Source organism: Mustela nivalis (genome assembly GCF_964662115.1).
Source record: "Mustela nivalis genome assembly, chromosome: 10".
In the NCBI taxonomy this organism is placed as follows: domain Eukaryota; kingdom Metazoa; phylum Chordata; class Mammalia; order Carnivora; family Mustelidae; genus Mustela; species Mustela nivalis.
The window spans coordinates 5,235,611-5,256,739 of record NC_139029.1 but is presented as its reverse complement, the minus strand read 5'-3'; the positions used below and the strand labels follow the sequence as shown (position 1 = coordinate 5,256,739).

At 44.1% G+C, this 21,129-nt stretch overlaps 1 protein-coding gene across 10 annotated transcripts in view; it reads left to right on the top strand.

Annotated features, from left to right (window-relative positions):
* The window catches only part of RERE (arginine-glutamic acid dipeptide repeats), a 417,613-nt gene that overhangs the window by 349,839 nt on the left and 46,645 nt on the right, over positions 1–21,129 (top strand). For 9 of the 10 annotated variants that reach the window (XM_082685303.1, XM_082685300.1, XM_082685297.1 and 6 more), the window contains one exon: positions 13,321–13,405. In XM_082685303.1, the coding sequence (XP_082541429.1) occupies positions 13,321–13,405 (85 nt within the window). Of the gene's footprint in view, positions 1–11,636; positions 12,081–13,320; positions 13,406–21,129 lie in introns of those variants that run through there. The other variant, XM_082685305.1, reaches the window with a different exon arrangement.

The window sequence follows — 21,129 nt, the reverse complement described above, 5'->3', positions numbered from 1 at the left end:
TACACTCTTCTTCCCCCTCACTCCCCTGCATTTCCTCAAGGAATAATTGATCTCCCTCCCCTTTTGGAGATGGTTTAAAATGAACAAATTCAATGAGGAACCCTGGCCCTTGTCATGAAGGGAAAGCAAAGTCCAGGAGCCCCTTCTGTGGCAAGAACTGAAGTGAACCTCTGATGCTGGTCAGGGCCTCAGTTTCCTCTGTTTGGGAAGAGGGACAAATCATAGCAGCTTCTGAGTTTGCTTTAAGTTCTTCTGGAAGACAGATTTTACTTAATTTGAAATAACAAGCCTTTATTAATTGTGTTTCATTTAGGATTATGTATGTGATACCATTGTCCATAATTCTGACCAATTTAGGTGTTCTGCCTCCCTAATAGAAAACTTTTGGTGCTTTGGGTTCTAATGTTTTACAAAAAAGAAGTAAGGATCATTCTAGACATGCACTGATAATGGTACCCACTAACCACATGTGGCTGTTGAGCACCTGAAATGTATGCTAGTCCAAGTTGAGATGAGCTTTAAGTATACAATATACACTGGATTTTGCAGACTGAGTAGGATAAAGAGAATTTAAAACATTTCATTAATATTGTTATATTGAGGGGCGTCTGGGTGGCTCAGTCCTTAGCCATCTGCCTTCGCCTCAGGTCATGATCTCCAGGTCCTGGGATTGAGCTCTACATCGGGCTCCCTGCTCAGCAGGAAGCCTGCTTCTCCCTCTTTCCCTCTGCCTCTCCCACGTCTCCTGCTTATGTGCCCTCTCTTGCTGTCAAATAAATTAATAAAATCTTAAAATTTTTTTTATATTGATTATGTGTTGATATTTTGGATATATCAACTTAAATTGTATCACTAAAATTAATTTTACCTGTTTCTAAAATACAAGTACTAGAAAATTTAAGTTACATGTTTGGGTCACATTTGTGGCTCCCAGTCAGTTTCTGTTGGGCAGCCACGGATCTAGACTCTTTAGTTTTAATTTTCGCAAAGGGCTTCCTGATTAAAGATCTCTACTTCTTTTTTCCCTTGTAACTTACAGACAAGCCACATTTCTTTTTTGAGTTTCCTCTTCCTTCCTCCTGTGCTGAGTTCTACTTTTTTTAATGACTTATTTATGAGCCACTTTACAGGGACATTTATGTGGAAATTTTATGGTGGTATTACAGGGATGCGCATTTGGGTTCTGTTATTAGTGTTGGGTTATTTTTAATTTGGGCATAGTTGGGCAGCCGTAATTGGCAAGAGGTATTTAGTTGGCGGTATTTCTACATCTGTTAATGCTGCTGCCTAACTACGCACTTCTCATTTGACTTGAAAGTGCATTGAAGCATTCTGATAGTCACCCGGTGGCAGTGCTTTGTTAGGCCTGAAATAACAACGGGACTTCCATATACTCAGCGTAATCATCTAGACTCAGAGGGGCATATAGACAAAGCTGTATGGTCTGGCGCAGTGGTCTTTACTAGTGGGCTCAGTTGCTATGTAAACCATCCAACTTGAGGTCGTTTTCCCTTGGGGCATTTGGTCTTTGAATGGAGAAGTGGAATACTGACTAAACTTCAAGACTTGACATTTGAGCCCACCTGGGAAGGGTTTAACTAACACAGTTGTGTTGAAAAGAAAATCACTGGCTTCACTCTGGGTGCCAAGCTGGCATCACAGAATGGGATGGTGTGGTTTCTGTAGTGGGGCTTGTACATTTGAATGCACAGGAAAGTTGGTGTCAAATCATTTGGTAGTTAGTAATTAGAGAGTTAGAAACTTAACAGTGAACACTGATCAGGAGGCACTGAGTCAAGCTGGAGAGCAGGTGGGCTGGGAAATCAAATGATGTTATGGGAAGACCAAACCAGCTCACCTGCAGATAACATTCATTTATTAATTCAACCAGTGGTTGTTGATCACCTGTGGTTTGTATCAGGTGCTGTTCTAGGTGCTAGGGATATAGTAGTGGACAGATTTTCTTATGTATTCAGGATCCTATATATTATGTCATATCCTATGGCAATAAGAGCTGTGTGTTAAATCAGTAAGATTATACAGAATGATAAGACATGCACATCGTTTTAGGGAGTCTAACTGGAAAATAGTTTACTGGCTCATTTAATTAATTAATAGTCGACTGACATGGAGGCTAAAGTTTTTTGTGGTTTTGTAATGAATCTTATAGTGGTTTCCTATTCCTGCATAACAGATTACCCCAACAATAAAAATGACCTCAACTTAAAACAGCAGTGACCATTTATTATGTCACTGTTTCTGTGGGATCAAAATTTAGGAATGGCTCAGCTGTGTGGTTCTGGCTTGGGGGACTTTCATGAGGTTGCTGGTGGATGGGGTCGGAGTCATCTTGAAGTTTCTTTGACTCATGAGTCTGGGTGAGAAGGACTCAAATGGCCAAGGGCTGGAACAGCTGGAACCTGCATCTCTCTCTGTCCCTGTGTGGTCTCTGTAGCACAGTGGCTTCAAGACAGCTGGACTCCTTAATATGATGGCTCAGGGCTCCAAAGACATGTGCCTGGAGAGGGAGAGCTGGGTAGAAGCTGTGTAGCTTTTTTTATGACCTAGCTTCATGTTACCCAGTGTCACTTCTGTTACATTCGTCAAGCCAGTTTGAAAGGTCCACCGAGGGTCAGGGATAGAGACAGAGACCCACTCCTCAATGGAGGGAAGAGTGTTTTCATCACTCCATAAATAAGAGCATCATGTGGGATGGGAGAGAAACACAGCTTGTCGCAAATACAAGGCCTTGTGGGTATGTGTGTTTTAGTTTGTTTTGTTTTAAAGAGTATGTGATCCTTGTCTGTAAAATGAGAATTTTGGCATGGTTAGATGCCCTGCAGCTTCCTTCCAACTTCAACATTCTCTGATTGTACTATTGTTACAGATGTGGCAAGGGAGTAAGGGCTGACTTGACAGCTGCCCAGCTTTTGTAGCTGTTTCTGGGGCATGTGAGAAGGAGTCAGCTGGGGAGGTAAGAGGTCTGCTGGACTCCTCTCACTGGCCTCAAATAATTTCGGACCTGACACTTCATTTCCCCTTTATGTTCTGTTTCTATAGCTAATATCTTATGGGGGCAGGGTTATATAAGATAGTGATTGGAACCAGGAGCTGTCCATGATCATGATACTCAAGAATGAAGAAAGGTGGAAGGACCAGGGCAGAATTATGTTAGCCCTATCTTCCCCCATTCTTGTTCCTATACTCTTTGGGCTTTGGAAGATTAGAAAGGAAAGGAAAAGAACAAAAAAGAGAATGTCTCTGTGACAGCTTAGCAGCTGCCATATTTGATCCTAGAGAAGACTTCTCTTAGAAATGGACAGGCCCGGATTTGGGTTTCTGTCGTAAGTACTATCAAATCTTTTGGGACGAGGCAGGAAAATAGGTCTTTCATTGTTGTTGTTGTTGTTAAAGTAAGAATTAATTAACTAATTAATTAATTTGCATGAGCATGCACACCAGTTGGGGGAGGAGCAGAGGGAGAGAATCCCAAGCAGACTCCCTACTGATCACAGAACCCAACACAGGGCTCAGTCTCATGACCCATGAGATCATGGCCTGAGTCGAAACCAGGAGTCGGATGCTTCACCAACTGAGACACCCAGGTTCCCCTAAAACTAGAATTTATTTAATGTTAAAGATATCTTCGACTGGGGCGCCTGGGTGGCTCAGTGGGTTGGGGCCTCTGCCTTCGGCTCAGGTCATGATCGCAGGGTCCTGGGTTCGAGCCCCACATCGGGCTCTCTGCTTCCCTCTCTCTCTGCCTTCCTCTTTGTCTGCTTGTGATCTCTGTCAAATAAATAAATAAAATCTTTAAAAAAAAAAGATATCTTCGACTAATCTTCTGAATTTCCAAGTAAGGCAGTTGAGAAGACATGCCCTGCATTAACAGGGTCTTATTTTGAAGAATTTAGCTCTCGTCTGTGTAGGAGAGAGGCCGCCTACCTCACTGCAACTCCCAGTGGTCAAGAACTAGAGGCATTGACTGTTGAGGCTTTACAGGTAGCAGAAGGCCCAAAGGCTCCTCTTACAGAAGTGCTCGGAAACCCGAGAGAAGGATGGTGACTTTCATAAGCAATGGAGTTACCAAGTGGCAGAGCCATGTACTCGAAGCTAAGTTGTTTTGTGAGAAAATGTTTTAACATGGCTATACAGCATATGATCTCTTTTGTTTCAAAAAGCAAGTATTAACTATATGTAACATTTCTTTTAGGGTCTTTTTTTTTTTTTTTTTTTAAGTACAATACTCTTTAGTTCCTTTGCCATAAGTAGACACAATAGAATGTTTTCTACATCTAGATTCTAAGCAGTTAATCCAATTTTGAGACCTCGTTTTTACTTCTCCATCCTTTCTGCATTAGTATGGATTGGGACAGGATACTTAATTTACATGAACCTCAGCTTCCTCATCTCTAGAATGGCCCCAGTGGCACCTGTCTTGGAGAGCATACGGAGGAGGATGTGGTCTGGGACCCATCAGTGTCCACACTGAGATTGTGGTACTCTGAGTCTGTGGGAGATGTTACTCTAAGGAGAAAGTTCCGGTGTGAGCCCGAGGTGGGGAATGTCCGATGTGGAGAGAGATTTGAGAGTCATCATAGAAATGTAATTACTGTTTTATATTGTTGTCTTGTTGGCTGTTCTTAAACTACAGCTGGCCCGTGAGCAACACAGGTTTAAACTGGCTCACTTACACATGGGCTTTTTTGAGATAGAGTACTATAAATGTATTTCTTCTTCCTTATCATTTTCTCTTTTTCCTTTTGATCATTATTATTTTATTTTTGAAATAAGCTGTACATCCAACATGGGTCTTGAACTCACAACCCGGAGATCAAGAGTCGTGTACTCTACCAACTGAGCCAGCTGGTGCCCCTTCCTTATGATTTTCTTTTCTTTCTTGTTTTTTAAAGATTTTATTTATTTGAAAGAGAAAGAGAGCACAAGCAGGGGAAGGCACAGAGGGAGAAGGAAAAGCAGGCTCCCTGCTGAGCAGGGAGCCCGACACAGGACTTGATCCCAGGACCCCAAGATCATGACCTGAGTCAAAGGAAGATGTTTAACTGACTGAGCCATCCAGGTGCCTCCTTATGTTGTTCTTAATAACATTTGCTTTCCTCTGTCTTTATTGTAAGAATACAGTGAATAGTATGTGTAACATACCACATATGTGTTAATGACCTGTTAACTGGTAAGACTTCCAGTCAACAGTAGACTATCAGTACTTAGTTTTGGTGAGTCAGGAGTTAGGCATAGATATTTAGCTGCTGAGGAGGGTGCCAGTGCCCTAAGCCCCACATTGTTCAAGGGTCAACTGTAGCAAGGTTAATGAAATTATAAACTATCCTGGAATAATGCTAGTAAGTTCAGAGTGTACTTCCAAAGTGGGATGAGAAGTCGGGAGCACATACTAGAACCCTTAGAAATGCCCACCATGGCTTGCTGGCATGTCTCCTCACAGGCAAATTGATGGTGATGCCATTTATTGGAGAGGTAGTGCCTTACCTTAGGTCACCATTTCATCTGGGTGTTAAATATTTAAAACCAAAAACGCAGTGCTACTTGTGGTAGCATTATTAGTGGTATATATCCAGCAGGAAACGTGTTTGGGTGTGAGGTGATGGCAGTCTGTAACGTACAGGACTGTACTGATGATGCACAGTGGGTTCTCAGCAGTGGTTGGACAGTGAGAGCCACTAAGGAGCTGGTAGGCATTGTGCAGCATACACGTTCGGAGAGGCCTTCGTTTCTCTCTGCTTGGCCTCGGTGTTCTCTTCTTTCACCCTACCCCGTAGAATATATCTTTGATTTTCTTGTGCTGCTCTATACCTTCAGAAGAGCCGTGGACATACTCCTCTTACTCGCTGCCTGGCATAGGGTCTTGCATTTTTGTGTCTCTGGTGGGGAAAACTGAAGTTCGCTTATTTGCAGCTCTGCCTGCTCTTCAGTCCCCTGAGAACCAGTAAGTTATTAACATAAAATTTCGTGCAGAAAACGGGGTAGAGCAGAAGGAGCCATTTTCACAGTGGGAATCATTTTAATACCTACAGTGTTTTCCAAACAGTTATGTAAGAGGACTGAGTAGAAATGGCTTCTCCGAAATCCTGGTGAGTCTCTGACTGTGATTCACTAGTTAAAATTCACCAGAGGGAGTTAATTTGGAAAGCTCTCAGCCAGGGGTTAATGCAGAGTTATCTTTTAGCCATTTTTGTAGCACAGCCCCCTCTTCCTGCTTCTTTATGTGCTGCAGACAGAGGTCAGAGCCCGTGCTGGAGATGAGCCGTGGTGGGCGTTTCCCAGGTAGGTGAGAGAGATGAACACACCTTACCTTCTGCAAGAGTTACTCCCAGCCCGGTACACTTCTGGGCGCTATCCAATTTGATATGCAGAGTAATGGTTTTGAGATAGATAGGACAGGTATTTTATGGCCAATTTAAAAGGTGAACAAATTGAAGCAAGAATAAGTTTAAGTTACTAGAATATAGCTTACACTATATATATATATATATATATATATATATATATATATATATATATATATATATATAGTGTATATATATATATACACTTACAGATCGGGAGGAAACACTTAAATCTTTAAATGCAAATACAAACCAAAGATGCTTATTGCACCCCTCACCTGCACCCTGTGCTGGACTCCAGTTCTAGACCTCACCCCATCCCTAAGGTTCCCCAGTTGTTCACGTATGTCACCCTTGATAGCTTCCATCCTGGTTCAAGGATTTGCTGACATGTGGTTAGTTTTCCCATCGCGAAATGGAGATGGTAGTAGCCCCTGCCTTGTGGTGCTTAGGTGAGGCCACACACTAGGAGTCCTTGAGACAGGGCCTGGCGTGTGGCTGTGACACTCAGCAGAGCCATTTCTTTTGTTGCGTACCGTGCTGTTACCCTGTGTTCTCCTGTCACCGACATGTGACGATGAAGATGCTTGCCCTAGACCCACGCGGCCACCCCAGGAGCGGAGAGGATCAGCATCTGGGGAGGCCAGTGCACAGGGCTTGGGAGGCTTTGACATGGGACAGGCACAGCAACAGCACAAGGAACTTTTGAACATTTGCTTTATTGTAAGGGAGAATGTTACTTCATTTGGACCCAATTATGCTTATTTATTAATTATCTCCTGTTTAAAGTTAGTTCCTATTAATTATATCCTGTTTATAGGGTCAGATCATGATCTCAGGGTCTTGGGATCGAGTTCAGCATGGGACTCTCGCCTCAGCTCCCGCCCCCCGCCACCACCCCGCCACCGCCTGCCTCTCTGCCTGCTTGTGATCTCTGTCTCTCTCTCTCTATCAAATAAATAAATAATCTTTAAAAAGATTATATCCTGTTTATCAGAATTTCCTTTAAGGTACAGAGGAGCAGACAAGATCCCAGGACTTCTGAGTTTAGGTGTCCTATTCTCCCATTCTACTGAGAACGAGAAATAAGAGTTTTGCATTGCAGAGTCTGTTAAAAGTGCTATGTTCAGGTAACTCGCTTTTTAAAGCCAGGAGTTAAATGGTCTCTACTAGGAATTATAGGTAGGTAACTCCTAATGGTGATATAAAGTTTCAGCTCAATAATAGAAAACTATGGCAATTTGTCTATAAACTAGAGAATAATTATATAACATGATAGAGGTGCCAGTTATCATTGCAGTGGGAGTCATAGTACAGCATATAAATTAATCAAATTAACATGTTGTGCACCTTAAATATATATGTCAAAATATATTTCTTTTTTTAAAAAAGATTTTAAGGAATCTGAAAGATTCCTTTGAGAGAGAGTGCATGCACATACAGGAGTCAGGCGAGAGGGAGAGGGAGAAGCAGACTCCCTGCTGAGCAGGGAGACCAACAAGGGGCTCCATCCCAGGTCCCTGGGATCATGACCTGAGCCAAAGGCCGATGTTTAACCAACTGAACCACCCCGGGCCCCTCAAAGTGTATTTCAATAAATAAAATAAAAGCTGGAGCACAGTTGCAAACTAAGTTGTAAAACAAAGCGAAGGACAGCATCCTTGCCATAAATAAATTGATATTTATATTTGGATCTCATCTGGCTTTGGCATTCAAAAATAGAAAAGGACTTGTTTTGTGCTCCTGGGGAACACACAGGTTGAATGGAAACAAACAGCACTGGAGAAACAAGTGCCAACACCCCAAGACCCTGAGCTCATGCATCTGAGCGTGGCTGGATGGCAAGCCTGTGGAGTATCAAAAGGCAGGGCTGCTGAGCTCTGGGAGCCGTGACTGAGGCAAAGTTACTGCCTCATAAATGAACAGTCTTCTTTCTCCTTCACCCCCGGCATGCTAGCATTCTAATATCTGTGCACTGCCAGGGACAGAAAAACTAATGGACATAGAAGTAATTCATAAGGGTTTGAATTTCAGCACTGGACATGCTGAATTTCAGTTCACCTACTCGAAGGCTATTAAGAAACAGACTGTGTCTATGAATTTTCATTTAGAAGCGTATAGTACCTGCCTGTTTTTAAGTCAGTAGCGTTAATTATTAAATTAAAGTCTGAAAACCTTCAAGGTCTCATTTGAAGAGAGATGAATTAATAGAGGGAAAGGAGCCTAAGGCCTCAGAAACCCACTTAACATACTGACCTATTCTCATCATTGACTGCTCTGAGTGGGTTGGCTTTGTTTCGATTTTAAAGGCTACTCTACATTTCTGGTAAACCACAAGGTAAAGGCTGGTCTCTGAGAAGCAGATGTTTTGCCAGTTTTGAGGCCTTGTGGCTTTCCATAGAGAAGTAACAGTACAGGCCACATGAAGCTTTTACTTCCTTTTTTTTCTTTCTTTCTTTTTTCTTTTTTCTTTTTTTCTTCAAGTAGGACGAATGGTGCTTTTGCACTTGGTAGCACAGTCACTGATACACATTGACATTGGTGGTCTTTGTTCACCACCAGATTTTGAATTCATATCTCTGGAAGTAGTTAGTTTGAAATGTCTCTGAGACATTCGAGCAAGTGTTCCCGCTGGACCTGAACCATAGATGTAGCCTTAGATGTAGTAAGGACAATCTTGGGTGATACTGAAAGCCAAGGAAGCAGTAGAGATCGCATTGGGAGGGGGTCTAGAGAACAGAAAGCCTAGAACAAAGCCTCGAGAAGAGCTCTAACATGTACAAGTTGAGTAAAGAATCAAGACGGTTGATAGGAGGAAAATCAGCAGAGTTTGGTGCCATGGAGCTGAGCAGGTCAACTCTGTTGTTAGAGTTCAAGATGTATTCTTTGGGTTTTACCAGTCCCTTCCTGCCCTGACCACCCAAGCCCAGGCCCTTGTCAGCTCATGCTTGTTTCACTTCTGCATCCCAAACTAGGGAGCTCCAGCTGCCTAATGCTATAGCTATGGAGGCAAAATGACTGAAGATACACTTCTTGTCTTCTCAGGGCTTACGGACTCCATGCATACGTGAGGCCTTATACAAATAAACACCTTATACAAATAAACACCTCCCAAGTGAATGGGATGGAATGGTCAGGGAAGTTTTATGTCACAGGGGAGGGATTTGAGCTTGGGTTTGAGGTAAACTGACAGTACCTTGGGTAGACCGTGGAGAGGAATAGAAAAGATGTCCCAGAGTCTAGAGTTCAACAAAGGGTGCAGCGGACCAGTTGCCATTACTGGACATCTGATTGGAAATGTAGGCAGAGACAGGATCCTAGGGGTCTTGAATTAAGAGCTAAGGGGTGTAAACACCATTCTGAAGAGGCCAAGGAGCTCTTTTCAAGTTGGGGTTTGAGGCAAGACAGTATGGGACTCATGATGACGTGTGGTTTGGAAATATTCCTTGGTAGAGGCTTATACATAGCCAGATGGGGGTGATGGGCTTAAATTGTAGCTACTAGGAGAGAGAGATAAGGGCTTGGCCTGGGACTAGCATCAGAATGGGTAAGAAAGGAGGGCTTTGAAAGACCTTTCTTAGGAAGAATGCTGAGGGCTTGGTGATGTGGTTGGGGCCAGCAGGAGAGGGCAGAGCCACAGGTAATGGTACAATGCCTGAAAACAGCTCCCTCTATAGACTCTTATCTCCATTTTACTGAAAGAGTGGCACTGCAGGAATTGGAATTTGGACCCTGGGTTTGTATTCTGTCCTTGCTCTGAAAAGTTAGGTGACCTTGGTCTGGCTGCTTAACCATCTGTGCCTTAGCTTTCTTGTCTGGAAAATGCAGATAGTACTAGTAGTACTTCCTTCTAGGTTATAAGGGTTTTGGATTAATGTATGTGAGGTTCCTAGCATATAGTAGGTCCTTAATAACCACTAGTTGAATGGATTATACTTGGTGATTACTTCATAATAAGTAGAAGAATCGGGACGTGAACTCAGGTTTTCTCCAATCTGACACATTACCCTGATGTTTCAGACTTCTCCTCTCCAAGCTGCCGCCTTCATTGTGCCAGCCCCCCCCCCCGCCCCGTGAGCCTATTGCATGTCCTTTGGCATCAAGCTTACATGCAGATTACATAGTCCTGGCATTCCACCGTCTGAGTCATGCCAGATCACCCACCTCAACTTTATATAGCCCCCCGCACCCGGAACCCGCTTCCCATTCTCCACCTCTATGCTTCATGGAGGGTCTTCCCACTCCCCTCCACCTTTGTAAATGCTGTTGGTTCTTAGTGGTCTAGCCTGTCTCGCTGCCTTGGTGAAGGTATCCTGGACCACGACCCTCCATCCCTCTTCCTGGCTCCCCTGCTCCCCTGATGATTTACACTTCACTACTTACGCTCAGCTGAATGAAGTCTCAGATTGTTCTATAATAACTTCACACGCATTTATCTTACCTTCTGAAAATGAATCACAGTTTTAATAAAGGTCTATGGCTGCCCCCTAAAAAAAATTCCTCCCAGTGCTGTATGCTCAGTAATTACTTAAAGAGCAAATTAAGCTGATAGCTGAGGTAGAGTTCTGGCCCTTTTCTCACACCTGGGTTAGTTATCTCACCAGCCTCCTTCTTAACTAGTCTCTGTGCATTGCAGCCAATCTGTCCCTAATTCGTGACGTAGGCCACACTGCCCCTGGAGCAACCCTTATCCAGTCTTTCCGTGGATGGCTTGTGCTTTTTAACTGGCCTGCGGTTAGGACGATGACACTTCAGCCTGGCTTAAAGGCTGTCTGCAACCTGATCTCTCCTGCCTCTTCAGTCTTATCTGCTGGCACTCCTTTCTGTATACCCTGTCCTCCTTGCAGTTCCTAGAATGTTCTCTATGCCCTTGCTGTCTGACTCCTCTGCTGGAAGCCCTGCCGGAGCCCACCTGGCAGGCCCGTTCTTCCTTGTCCCTTCCTCTGAGACACCAGCAGATTAAGCTGCTTCCTTCTAGTCCCATTCATAGCGCTTAGTCCCTCCGCTGCCTTTCCAAGGGCCCAGAGATTGATCCCTTCACTTGCTGGCCTGCGGAACTGGAGCTCCTTGAGGGCAGGACAGTCTTCTTGCCTTGCAGCATTCCCAGAGGACACGTTCTGCACGGAGCTCAGGCTGCGTGTTGATCATGCACGTAACAAAGGTCACTCTTCTTAAGATGAGAGGAGAGCTGCTTTCTTGTGCCTTGACAGATTTTTCCTTTGAACTATACAAATTGTATTGGAAACTGACAATGATGAGTCATATCTTAGGGGGTGAAAGCTGAAAATGCAGAGCCTCCAGGAATGGAGTAGGAGGTTGCAGATCTGTCTTGCAGGCCAAGTCTGGCTATTCACTGAATTTGCCCGACTGGTCTCAAACATCGGGAGTGGGAGGGACTCTCCTCCCGGTGGGCAGGTGATTTATTGGCTGGGAAGCTTCCGCGGTGATTTAGTTGTGAAACGGCGCCCTGCGAGGTGCAGGCTAATCCCTGGGCCCGGCGGAGCTGCCGGCCACAATCCTGGGCCGGAAGGGACCGTGAGGGTCGTCGGGGCCACCCCCCCCATTTCGCAGTCCAAGGGCGGTGGGCGTGTGGCTGTCGCGCTGCTGACTCTGCCCGCCCGGAAGGAGGACTGGAGACGGAGCGGCCTGGGAAGAGTCCCGAGTGGCGGCTCGGGCCAGCTCGGGCCCCGCGGGTGCCCTGTGCTCGGGCTCACCGCGGTAAGAGGAAGTTTCTGCGCTCTGCTGCTCGGATTTACTCCTGCTGTTCGGAGGGAGGAAACCGAGATACCAGCGCGGGGGGCCGGAGGCTCTGACCGCGGAGCCTCAGGCTGGGGGCCGGGCGGGGACAGAGCTCGGGGCCGACGGGCGGCACGGAGATCCAGGCCGCCTTTTGCAGCCTCCCGCGGCCGCGCTGGGCTCTACGCGCTGCGCTCCAGCCTCCTCCCCCGGCAGCGGCAGCCCCAGCCCCGCGCCCCCCGCGCCCCGCGCCGCGCGGCCCCGCCGCGGTCACACGCCGAGCCGCCCCGGCCGCCTCCGCCCTGCGCTTTGTGGAGCCGGAGCCGGAGTCGAGTGACAGGCGCGGCCTCTCGCCGCCCGGACCCTGAGTGCGGCCGTCGCGGCGTACCTGTGGCTGCCAGGCCGCCCGGCCGGGAAGTGTGGCTGGGGTTTGTCGTGCGGGACCAAGCTTCGAACCGCGAGCTCAACGCGGGGGGGCTCAGAGGTGGGGGTCGGGGACCTGGGAGCTGCCCCCACGGTGCTGGGGAGGGGCTGCCTGGGAGGAATGGGACAAAGTGAAAGTCTCCGGACTGCTGGGGTGGCGGGGTGGGGGGGCACGGTGGGGAGTGTGGGGAAGAAGGAAGGGGTGCTGATGATTATTTGGTGCCTTGGAGTGGCTTTTAATGACGGCGGTGGCTGGTCAGGCCAGCTGGGGTTCCGGCTCCCAGTGGGCTTCCGTGGATATTGTAGTCTTCTGGGCGAATTCCTCAGATTAACGAAAGGGCCTTTTAATCCCTCTAGGATGACCTATTGGAGAAAAGTCTCCAGGTTTGATTCCTTTTCCCTCCTTTCTGCTCAACATTCTGGGAAGCTTCGTTCTCAGGTGAAAAGCAGTTGTGCTGTTTTATTGAAACACGGAGGATATTTGTTTGTACCTTCGTGGACCAGTGCTGAGACTGTGGCACCGAGAGAGCTCGCATTGCTTCTTAGCCTCAGACCCAGGATGTCCTTCTCCCAAACCTGTCTGGTGTGTGCCATTGGGGTTCTGATGGCGGCTGTCCAGGGCCTGCCCTGGCAGGGGGTCCCAGCTCTCCTGCTGAAATTGTCTCCCAGCCTAGTCAGTATTCCCTAGCTCAGACTTTTTTGTGGTTGTTATTCTGCTGATTGCAGATATCTTTGCTTTGCTGACATCCTGTTTTGTTTTTGGTTTTTACATCCCATTTGTTGTTTCTTTTTATCACAGAAACGCTTCGTTAAGGGGCTCAGGCAGTACGGCAAGAACTTCTTCAGAATTAGAAAGGAGCTGCTTCCCAATAAGGAAACAGTGAGTACAATTGGACTTTATGTAACTTGATTTTTTCCCCCTCTTTGCCCCTGCTGCTTCTCTACACTCGGTCTTATGAAATGGTTTCCTTTAACCCGGTGCTGTGCTCAGACTCTGGCTAGCCTCTAGGATCTTCTTCATTTTACTTCCTTTAGTTTTAATTTTATCTCCTGATTTTAGATAGCAAAGTGACAGATTATGCTTATCCCCCACAAAGAAAGTTAATTCCCTTGTTAAGAACAGAAAGGTCTTTGACAACAGAGGGTTAGTTGAGGGTTGTCTGGAGTGTTGAGCCATTAACATCTAATTGTAAATATAGTGGCTGAAACAGGAAATGTCATTTACCACCAATTGGATTTGGTTATTGACAGAAGTCATCAACCAAGCAATAGAATGAAGAGATCTGTGGCTTACTAGACTTTGAATTCTCTGGGGACTTTTTCTTTCTTTAATGTTGCTTCATTTTGAAGAGTAGTTTTAACTCTTTAATTTTTCAGCCTTAAAAGTGTACACTTTTCAGGCTGTCTGGTTGTCTTGAGTTGGAAGAGCATGAGACTCTTGATCTCAGGGTCATGAGTTCAAGCTCTACGTTGGGTTTAGAGATTACCTAGATAAATAAATAATTTGAAATAAAAGTTTGCACTTTTCATTGAACAGATACATAAGGATTCTTATAAATTTCTTAAATGAGTGTTTTACAAATTCCTTTGATATTTCACAAAGCTGAAATCCCATCTTTTGCTAAACTTGGGGTAGAAGGGTTTGCTGAGGAAAGTTGAGGGTAGGATTATATGAAGAGAATCCTAGCAGGGGATTCAGTCACATTTACCCGAATTCCCTCCAGGTGGAATTGGAGGGGTGTGGAGAGTTCTTCTGACTGAGCTGGGGAATGTGGAGGCTAGGAATGGAGAGGGACAGACCAAGTCCCAATGTCTCTGGCCTCTGCAGAGCCTAGTTACTGGAAATGCTTCTTGGGCCTTGGGGATGGAGGGCGAATATCTAGACATGGAGCTGCTTTCACTCCACCCCCAACCGCCATGATTGGAAGGAGGAAATGGAGAATATCCATTATAGAAGGAGCTAGGTGGTTTTGGTTTGGTTTGGTTTTTAATTTTCTAATTGGGTGTTGTTGATTGATTTCCTCTCATTCAATTTTGATTCTTTTATTCTGAGTTGGTTCTTTTTTCTCTCTTCTCTTTTCAATGAACTGTTTGTTTGTAGATACCTTTTCCGTGTGGTACCTTATGTGAACAGCAGTAAGTCATAATAGAGAAGGAAGGTTCTGAGATTTCAAGTACATCCTTATATAAATCAGTGGTTTGCATCAACCAGTCATACTTACATTAAACTTTCAATATTTATTATACATCTAAATATGCTGAGATAGATTATTTTGAGAATGGTTAAAAAGGGAACTGTTGATAGACATTAAGATAAAATACACGCTGTGATCGATCTATATAATCTACCTTTTTTTCTTGGGTGGGGAGGGTTCTTCCCAGAACCCATTGGAAAGAGGTATTTAATGTGGAACATGAAAGAAATACTGTTAAGTTTTCTGAGGATTTTAGTTATTTGAAGTTTGATATGTACCTTTGTAAAACTAAAATGCTTTACCCAAGTGAAGGAATTTTGGTTTGGCCAAGTTGGAATGAAAGTGAGCTCCATGAGTAGATGCGGTCTGATGCAACCTCTCGGCTCCAGCGGTCTCTCCCTGTGCTCTGCTAGAAGTTGCAAACCATGAAGAATTTGATACAAGATATGGCTTGACAATTGTTTATCTTTATGTTTTAAAAAATAAACTTATAGTAGTTTATAAGTTTTAAAAAATAAACATAGTTTTAAAAAATAAATTTATAGTTTTAAAAAATAAACTTATAGTAGTTTATTTTTTAGTTAGATAATAGATTTAAGTATCAAATCTAAAATCTACTGTCCAGCATTTGGGAAGTGCCAGGCAATTTTATCTAGTGTTTTTATCTCTTTAGTGGAAAACAGATCTGAATAACTTTTAGCCTAGGTAAGGGCCTTTTAATCCTTTTTTTCCCCTTGCTCTTGATAATGTCTGACTCAATTAGTAGTGTTTCCTCACCCACAGAGAAGTTGCTGCTCTATCAGCCGTTTGAGCTGGTTTTCCAGTCTTTTCTAGGCATCTCTGTCCTGAGACCCTTCCTTCCCCATCACTTCCATCCCTGTTTTCCAGCCATGTTGTTTCTCTCTTCACTTCTCCTCTGGCACCCAGCAGCCTTCCTGTTTCCAACCTCTTCCATCAGGGCACGATCATGGGCACTACCAGGAGAGTTATTGGCAGCAGTGGGGGTTTTATTATGGCTGACACTGGCCAAACATTCCTAGTGTCCTGCTGTCTTTTGCCTAGAATTGGGGGAGTTTGGTGGGAGAGTAAATCTGTAGTATTCTAACCCTGTGAGAGAGAGGGGCAGTCATTTTATATTTTCCTTAGTTATCAACATAACCGAGCTAATCATTCACAACTGCTAGGGTGGGGAGGGCAAAGGTTATTTTTCATTTTTGCTGCAGAAAATGAGAAAATTTGCAGGAACTAGTGCCCTTAGTTCAGAATTTCCTTGGTAGATAGAAAGCTTCGTATGGTCATGCTTTTTTTTTTTATATCAGATCCGTCTAATCAGGATACTTTCCACATTCTCTTCTATTTACCACAATTATTAACTCATTTATTTGCTATTCACAACTGACTTGAAACTTTAGAAGGGTATCAGCATCCAAAAGAACACGCCCAACTGGGCATGGCATGAGGGTCACCAGACCTGTGTTCTATTCCTGGCCTTACCAGTAACTATAGTACTTGACGACCTCTTCTAACTGTGCACTGTGCTTTGAGCTGTTCATGGGGAAGTTCAGGTCAAATCCTGACAAGGACTGGAGAATTATCTACTCTAGAATGGTGTTTCTGGGGGTTGGGGGAGTGGGTAACGGTGATGGGAATTGAGGGCACATGTGATGTGCACTGGGTGTTATATGTAACAATCCTTGAACACTACATCAAAAACTGGTGATGTACAGTGGCTAATTGAACATAGTAATAAAAGAATAAAATAAACAAAAAATAAAATGGTGTTTCTTTGTGTTAGGATTTTATAGATGCCACAGTCTTTTTATGAAATGTTTGTACACCTTTGGCTGTTGTATAGAATAGGGTGATCCTTCTACCCTCTAGAATTGTTTCGAGAATTTAAGTAAGTTAATGTCTGCAGAGTGTATAAAAACACTTGAAGATGGCAGTTCTTCCCATCCACCCTGAATACTTTTATCCTGGGTAAGGGTCCTAGCTACCTGAAGTAGCTCAGTAGTGCTGTGGAAGGTACAGAATTATTTTCCACTTGGAAGCATACCAATCCTTTATGAAAAGAAATGACCTGTCCCTTAATAGTCTGTCTTGGGAAAACTCCTATCTGTTGAAAAGCTGGGAGGGGTGAAGGGCGGTGCCTGGTTGAAAGGGTGCCTTTCCTCTGTCTCAGGAGTCGTGTTGAGGAGACTTGCATCCTCACTCCAGCATTGAGTGCAGTTTTGCAGACAGAGGTTGCTGGTGGGCATGGACATAAACAGCTTTCCTAGTTCTTTTGGCTTCTGGTGTTTATTATACAAGAGCTAAATCTGGCTTTTCTCTGAGAACAGTGGCTGTGATTGTGGAAAACCAACTATTTATATAAGTTTAGTTGAGTGGGTATTACAGGTTAACCTCAGGGTGCCCAAGAGAATAACTGTAAGTCAGATATTTTAGTGTGATGGTTGTGCAGATATCCTGAGTTACTACCTTTCTCCCTCTCTTCCTTTCTCTGTAACTGGTTACCTTCTTTAATATGTTTCTAAGATGTGTAATAAGTAGGAAGATTATGGCAAAGGATCTTTGCTGAGCATCTCAGATTCCCCTTGACTGTATCCTCTTCTCTCTCAAGACACTGTTTGGCCTAATCCACATCAGAGTCTTGAGGGTTAGTGTGTTTGTGTAAGTCAGAGCAAGTGTCCCAGTGGCTGAGCTTCTGAGATGAGGGCAAGTCAGGCCTCTGGGTTCCTGCTTTCAGCACTGCCACACAGTCTTTGGATCAATGAATTGTAGGACCTCCTGATGCTAAGGTAGTGCTTGAGAAAATAGGACACCTAATAGAATTGAATCTTAAATCACCAGGAAGGGAACCCGTGTTGTAAATAATGCAAAATATGGGCGTTGCAAAAATAATTTGTTGTTTTATTTTTACACACATTGCAGTTTTCTTCAGAATCATGAGATGATTACTCCGATGACAGTGCCATGTCTTCTTTCACAGTGAGCACATGTCTGTTTGAATCAGAAGCTTTCTGTGTCTGACACCTGGATGATTGTCCCTTGAATCATGGCTGGCCTTTGTTTATAGCTCTAAGTCCTGTTATGCAGACAGCTTGGGCCAGCCTCGGACCGTAGACAGGAAGTGCTTGCTCAGCGACCTCAGGTGCGGCTGACGTTGGCGAGAAGACAGCGTGAGCTGCCCTAGCTTGGCGGAGCCGAGAGGTGCTTCCAGCTATTATTACCCTTCGGGAGGAGGTGGAAAAGGTGTGCGCCTTAACAATCTTTCTCATCTCTGTAGTTCGATTTTTAAGCACCTAGCCCAGTAGGGATGAAACTCTTGTGGTTTGTAATCCTGGGTACTGGTGCCTTAATATATACTATACTAAAAAATTCATTTTTTAACCCACTTTCCATTTTCAGAGCTAAACATTCAATTTAGCTTCATTTTAAAAAGTTTTGTATACCCACCAAGCACTGTAACGAGTGGGATGTCTGTAATGAGAACCAAGGGGCCATCCGTGCCCTGTGTTGCCCCAGGAAAGGCACATCATGTGCGTGCTTTCCAGGTTTGGCAATCCGTGCTAAGGCCCTTGGTGGAGGCTCAGGCCCCACAAAGTGTGCCCAAGAGGCTGGGGGCTGGGGGTGCTGCTGGAAGGCTAATTGGAGGGTGTGGTGTTTGAACCTCTAAGGAAGGATATGTTTTTGGACAGGCCATGGCCTGGAGAGTGGAAGAAAAGCAGCTTTCCAGCTGTAGGAAATATTATGAGCAAAGGCATGGAGACAGGAAATTGCAAACTGTACGTACAGTAGCCTGGTGGAGAGGAGGTTGCCAGCACTGATGCGGTTGGACTCAGGCCAAAATTTGGGCCTGGAGGGAGACATGGGGGACCCTGCGGTCTCCAGAGAGGTTGTTCGGGGACCCATTGAGGCTTCTAAGAAGAGAAAGGAGTGGTCTCGGCTGAGCTGTGGGAGCGTTCTTAAGCAGCGCAGACAAGATGTGGAGGACCAGAGAGGGGATTCTTGTAAGAATTTGGTCTCATTTTAAGACAAAAAATGGAGAATTGAAAGTGATTCGTGGAACTGGAAGTCTTTCTTTTATCTTGATTTTCTCCATTGAAAATGTGTCGTTGTTTGTTTGTTTGTTTGTTTTTTAGTGGGACCAAGGGGCAGCTGGTTTTGATGTTTTGGGTGTTTTGTTTTGTTTTTAAACTTTGGGGAGATAGTATGAAAAAGAAGTACTGGAGATTTAAAATTTTAATTTGAGAAGTAATATGAAAAGCACTTTTCTCAGCCCCATTTCTGGGAATGAATTCTGCTTAAATATGTACATAACTGTTGAATATTAATTGCTCATTTCTTTAGGCAAAATATCCTTTGCATAAAAGCACATTCCCCCAGCAAAGAATAACTACTATTGAGAAAGGTTTTAAGTCTGAGTAATCGAGATTCTGTTAATATTAAGAGGTTAAGAATGACTGGAGCATTTCGTATGAGCATTCAGCATGGGGTTTTATTTAACTTCAGATTAAAACCTTAGATAAACAATTTTCTAGCCTCATTAATACTTAATCTAATGTTACATAACAAAGTGTAGACTTCCTGAATAGGTTGATACTATTGAGGACACAATTGTGGTACAGCCACATGACCAGAGGCCTCTGCTGCGAATGCTGGGCGCCCTCTCTGCCCGCTGGGTGCTCCTCGGCCCGCATTCTCGCCGCACTGGAGCTTGGTCCAGCTGCAGATTCTCTGTGCTGCTCAGGTTGAGCCATAATCTGCATTTTAATCAGCTTCCCAGGTGATTTGAATACTTGGTTAAGTTTAGGAAACACTGCTGTTTACAGTGGTGCAGACTGCAGAATCCTAAACACATAAGTCATATTCATTCTTAAAACAGTGTTGCTTTTATTCTGTTAAAGTTGTAAATTACTTCACTATTAGGGCTTAATTTTGTTTTTCAGATTATTACAAAGTATCTCAAACCTACTAACAGTATCTGGGCTTATTTTCATTATCAGTAATAGAATTTCTTAATAGAGCTTCCTTTTTCCTATCTTTCATATTTTCCTAGGAACACAGTTGTAACTCCTGTCATATTTCATATAAAAACTGTTGTCCTCTTTCCTTGTGGCATGTATGTGAGTTGGGCTAGCCTAGATCTTAATTTAAGTTTCTTTCTTTTTTTTCTTTCTTTCTTTCTTTTTTTTTTTTTTTTTTTTTAAGATTTTATTTATTTATTTGACAGAGATCCAGGCAGAGAGGCCAGCACAGAGAGAGGAGGAAGCAGTTTCCCTGCTGAACAGAGAGCCCAATGTGGGTGTCGATCCCACGACCCTGGGATCATGACCTGAGCTGAAGGCAGAGGCTTTAACCCACTCAGCCACCCAGCGCTCCTTAATTTAAGTTTCTAACAGAAATCTTTTTATTTGAAAGGATGACATTCATGGGGTACCTGGCTGGCTTATTTGGTTAAGGGTCTGCCTTTGGCTCAGACCTCATTCCTAGGTCCTGGGATTGAGCTCTGTGCTGGGCTCCCTACTCACTGGGAAGCCTGCTTCTCCCTCTCTTACCCGCTTGTGCTCTCTCTAGCTATCTCTGTTACTATCTCTGTCTCTGTCTCTATCAAATAAATAAAATCTAAAAAAAAGGGGGGGTGACATTCTCTTACTAATACAATATTTACATACTATGGTGTTTCCAGGTGTTACTCTCTTTCCCTGGGCACCCCCTTATATAAAATGAAGAAGAAATATACATATTTTGAGAGGTTGGCAAGATTGGGTCCAAGGAGAGACATGTGCCATTCCTTTTTTTCTTAATAACTTGTCCTCAAGTAGGGGCATATGAAGTTGAAATTTTCCATTCAAGAAGAAGTGATTACCCGATAGAAAAAGGCACTAGGTTTTGGCAGTGAATATTGTGGTCCTATAGTTATTGCCATGCAGGGGGTTTGTTCCCATTAAAATTGGGCAGAAGCTTGAATCTTTTCATCAGATAGTCTAAGCTGTGTGAATATTTGGCTGGGCAGTGGTCCAGTTTTAACTAGGGTAATCTAAATGAGACTGGCTGATTCCCTTGTGTAAGTGAAGCAGTTAAGAAGTTTGCATGTAAGAAATTTTTGGTGCTGATGTTGAGGGAATAAGAACATCTTTAAAAATTAGGTGACTTTTTAAACCAAGGGCTTTGAATATTTGCTGTTCTGTCTGTAAATGTCTTAGGCCTATGCTTGGCCTTATCCTGTGTATCAGAACTGGAGGGAATGGCATGCTAGTATTTTCGGTTGTGTATGACGTATTGCTTATGGACACTGCTTCCAGATTGGACTTTAAAATTACTGAACACACTGCTGCTTACAAGGGTTGGTTACTTATTTGCTGTTGATATTTGCTAACCAGTATTTCTGATGATGACTGGGTGTTGGTTTC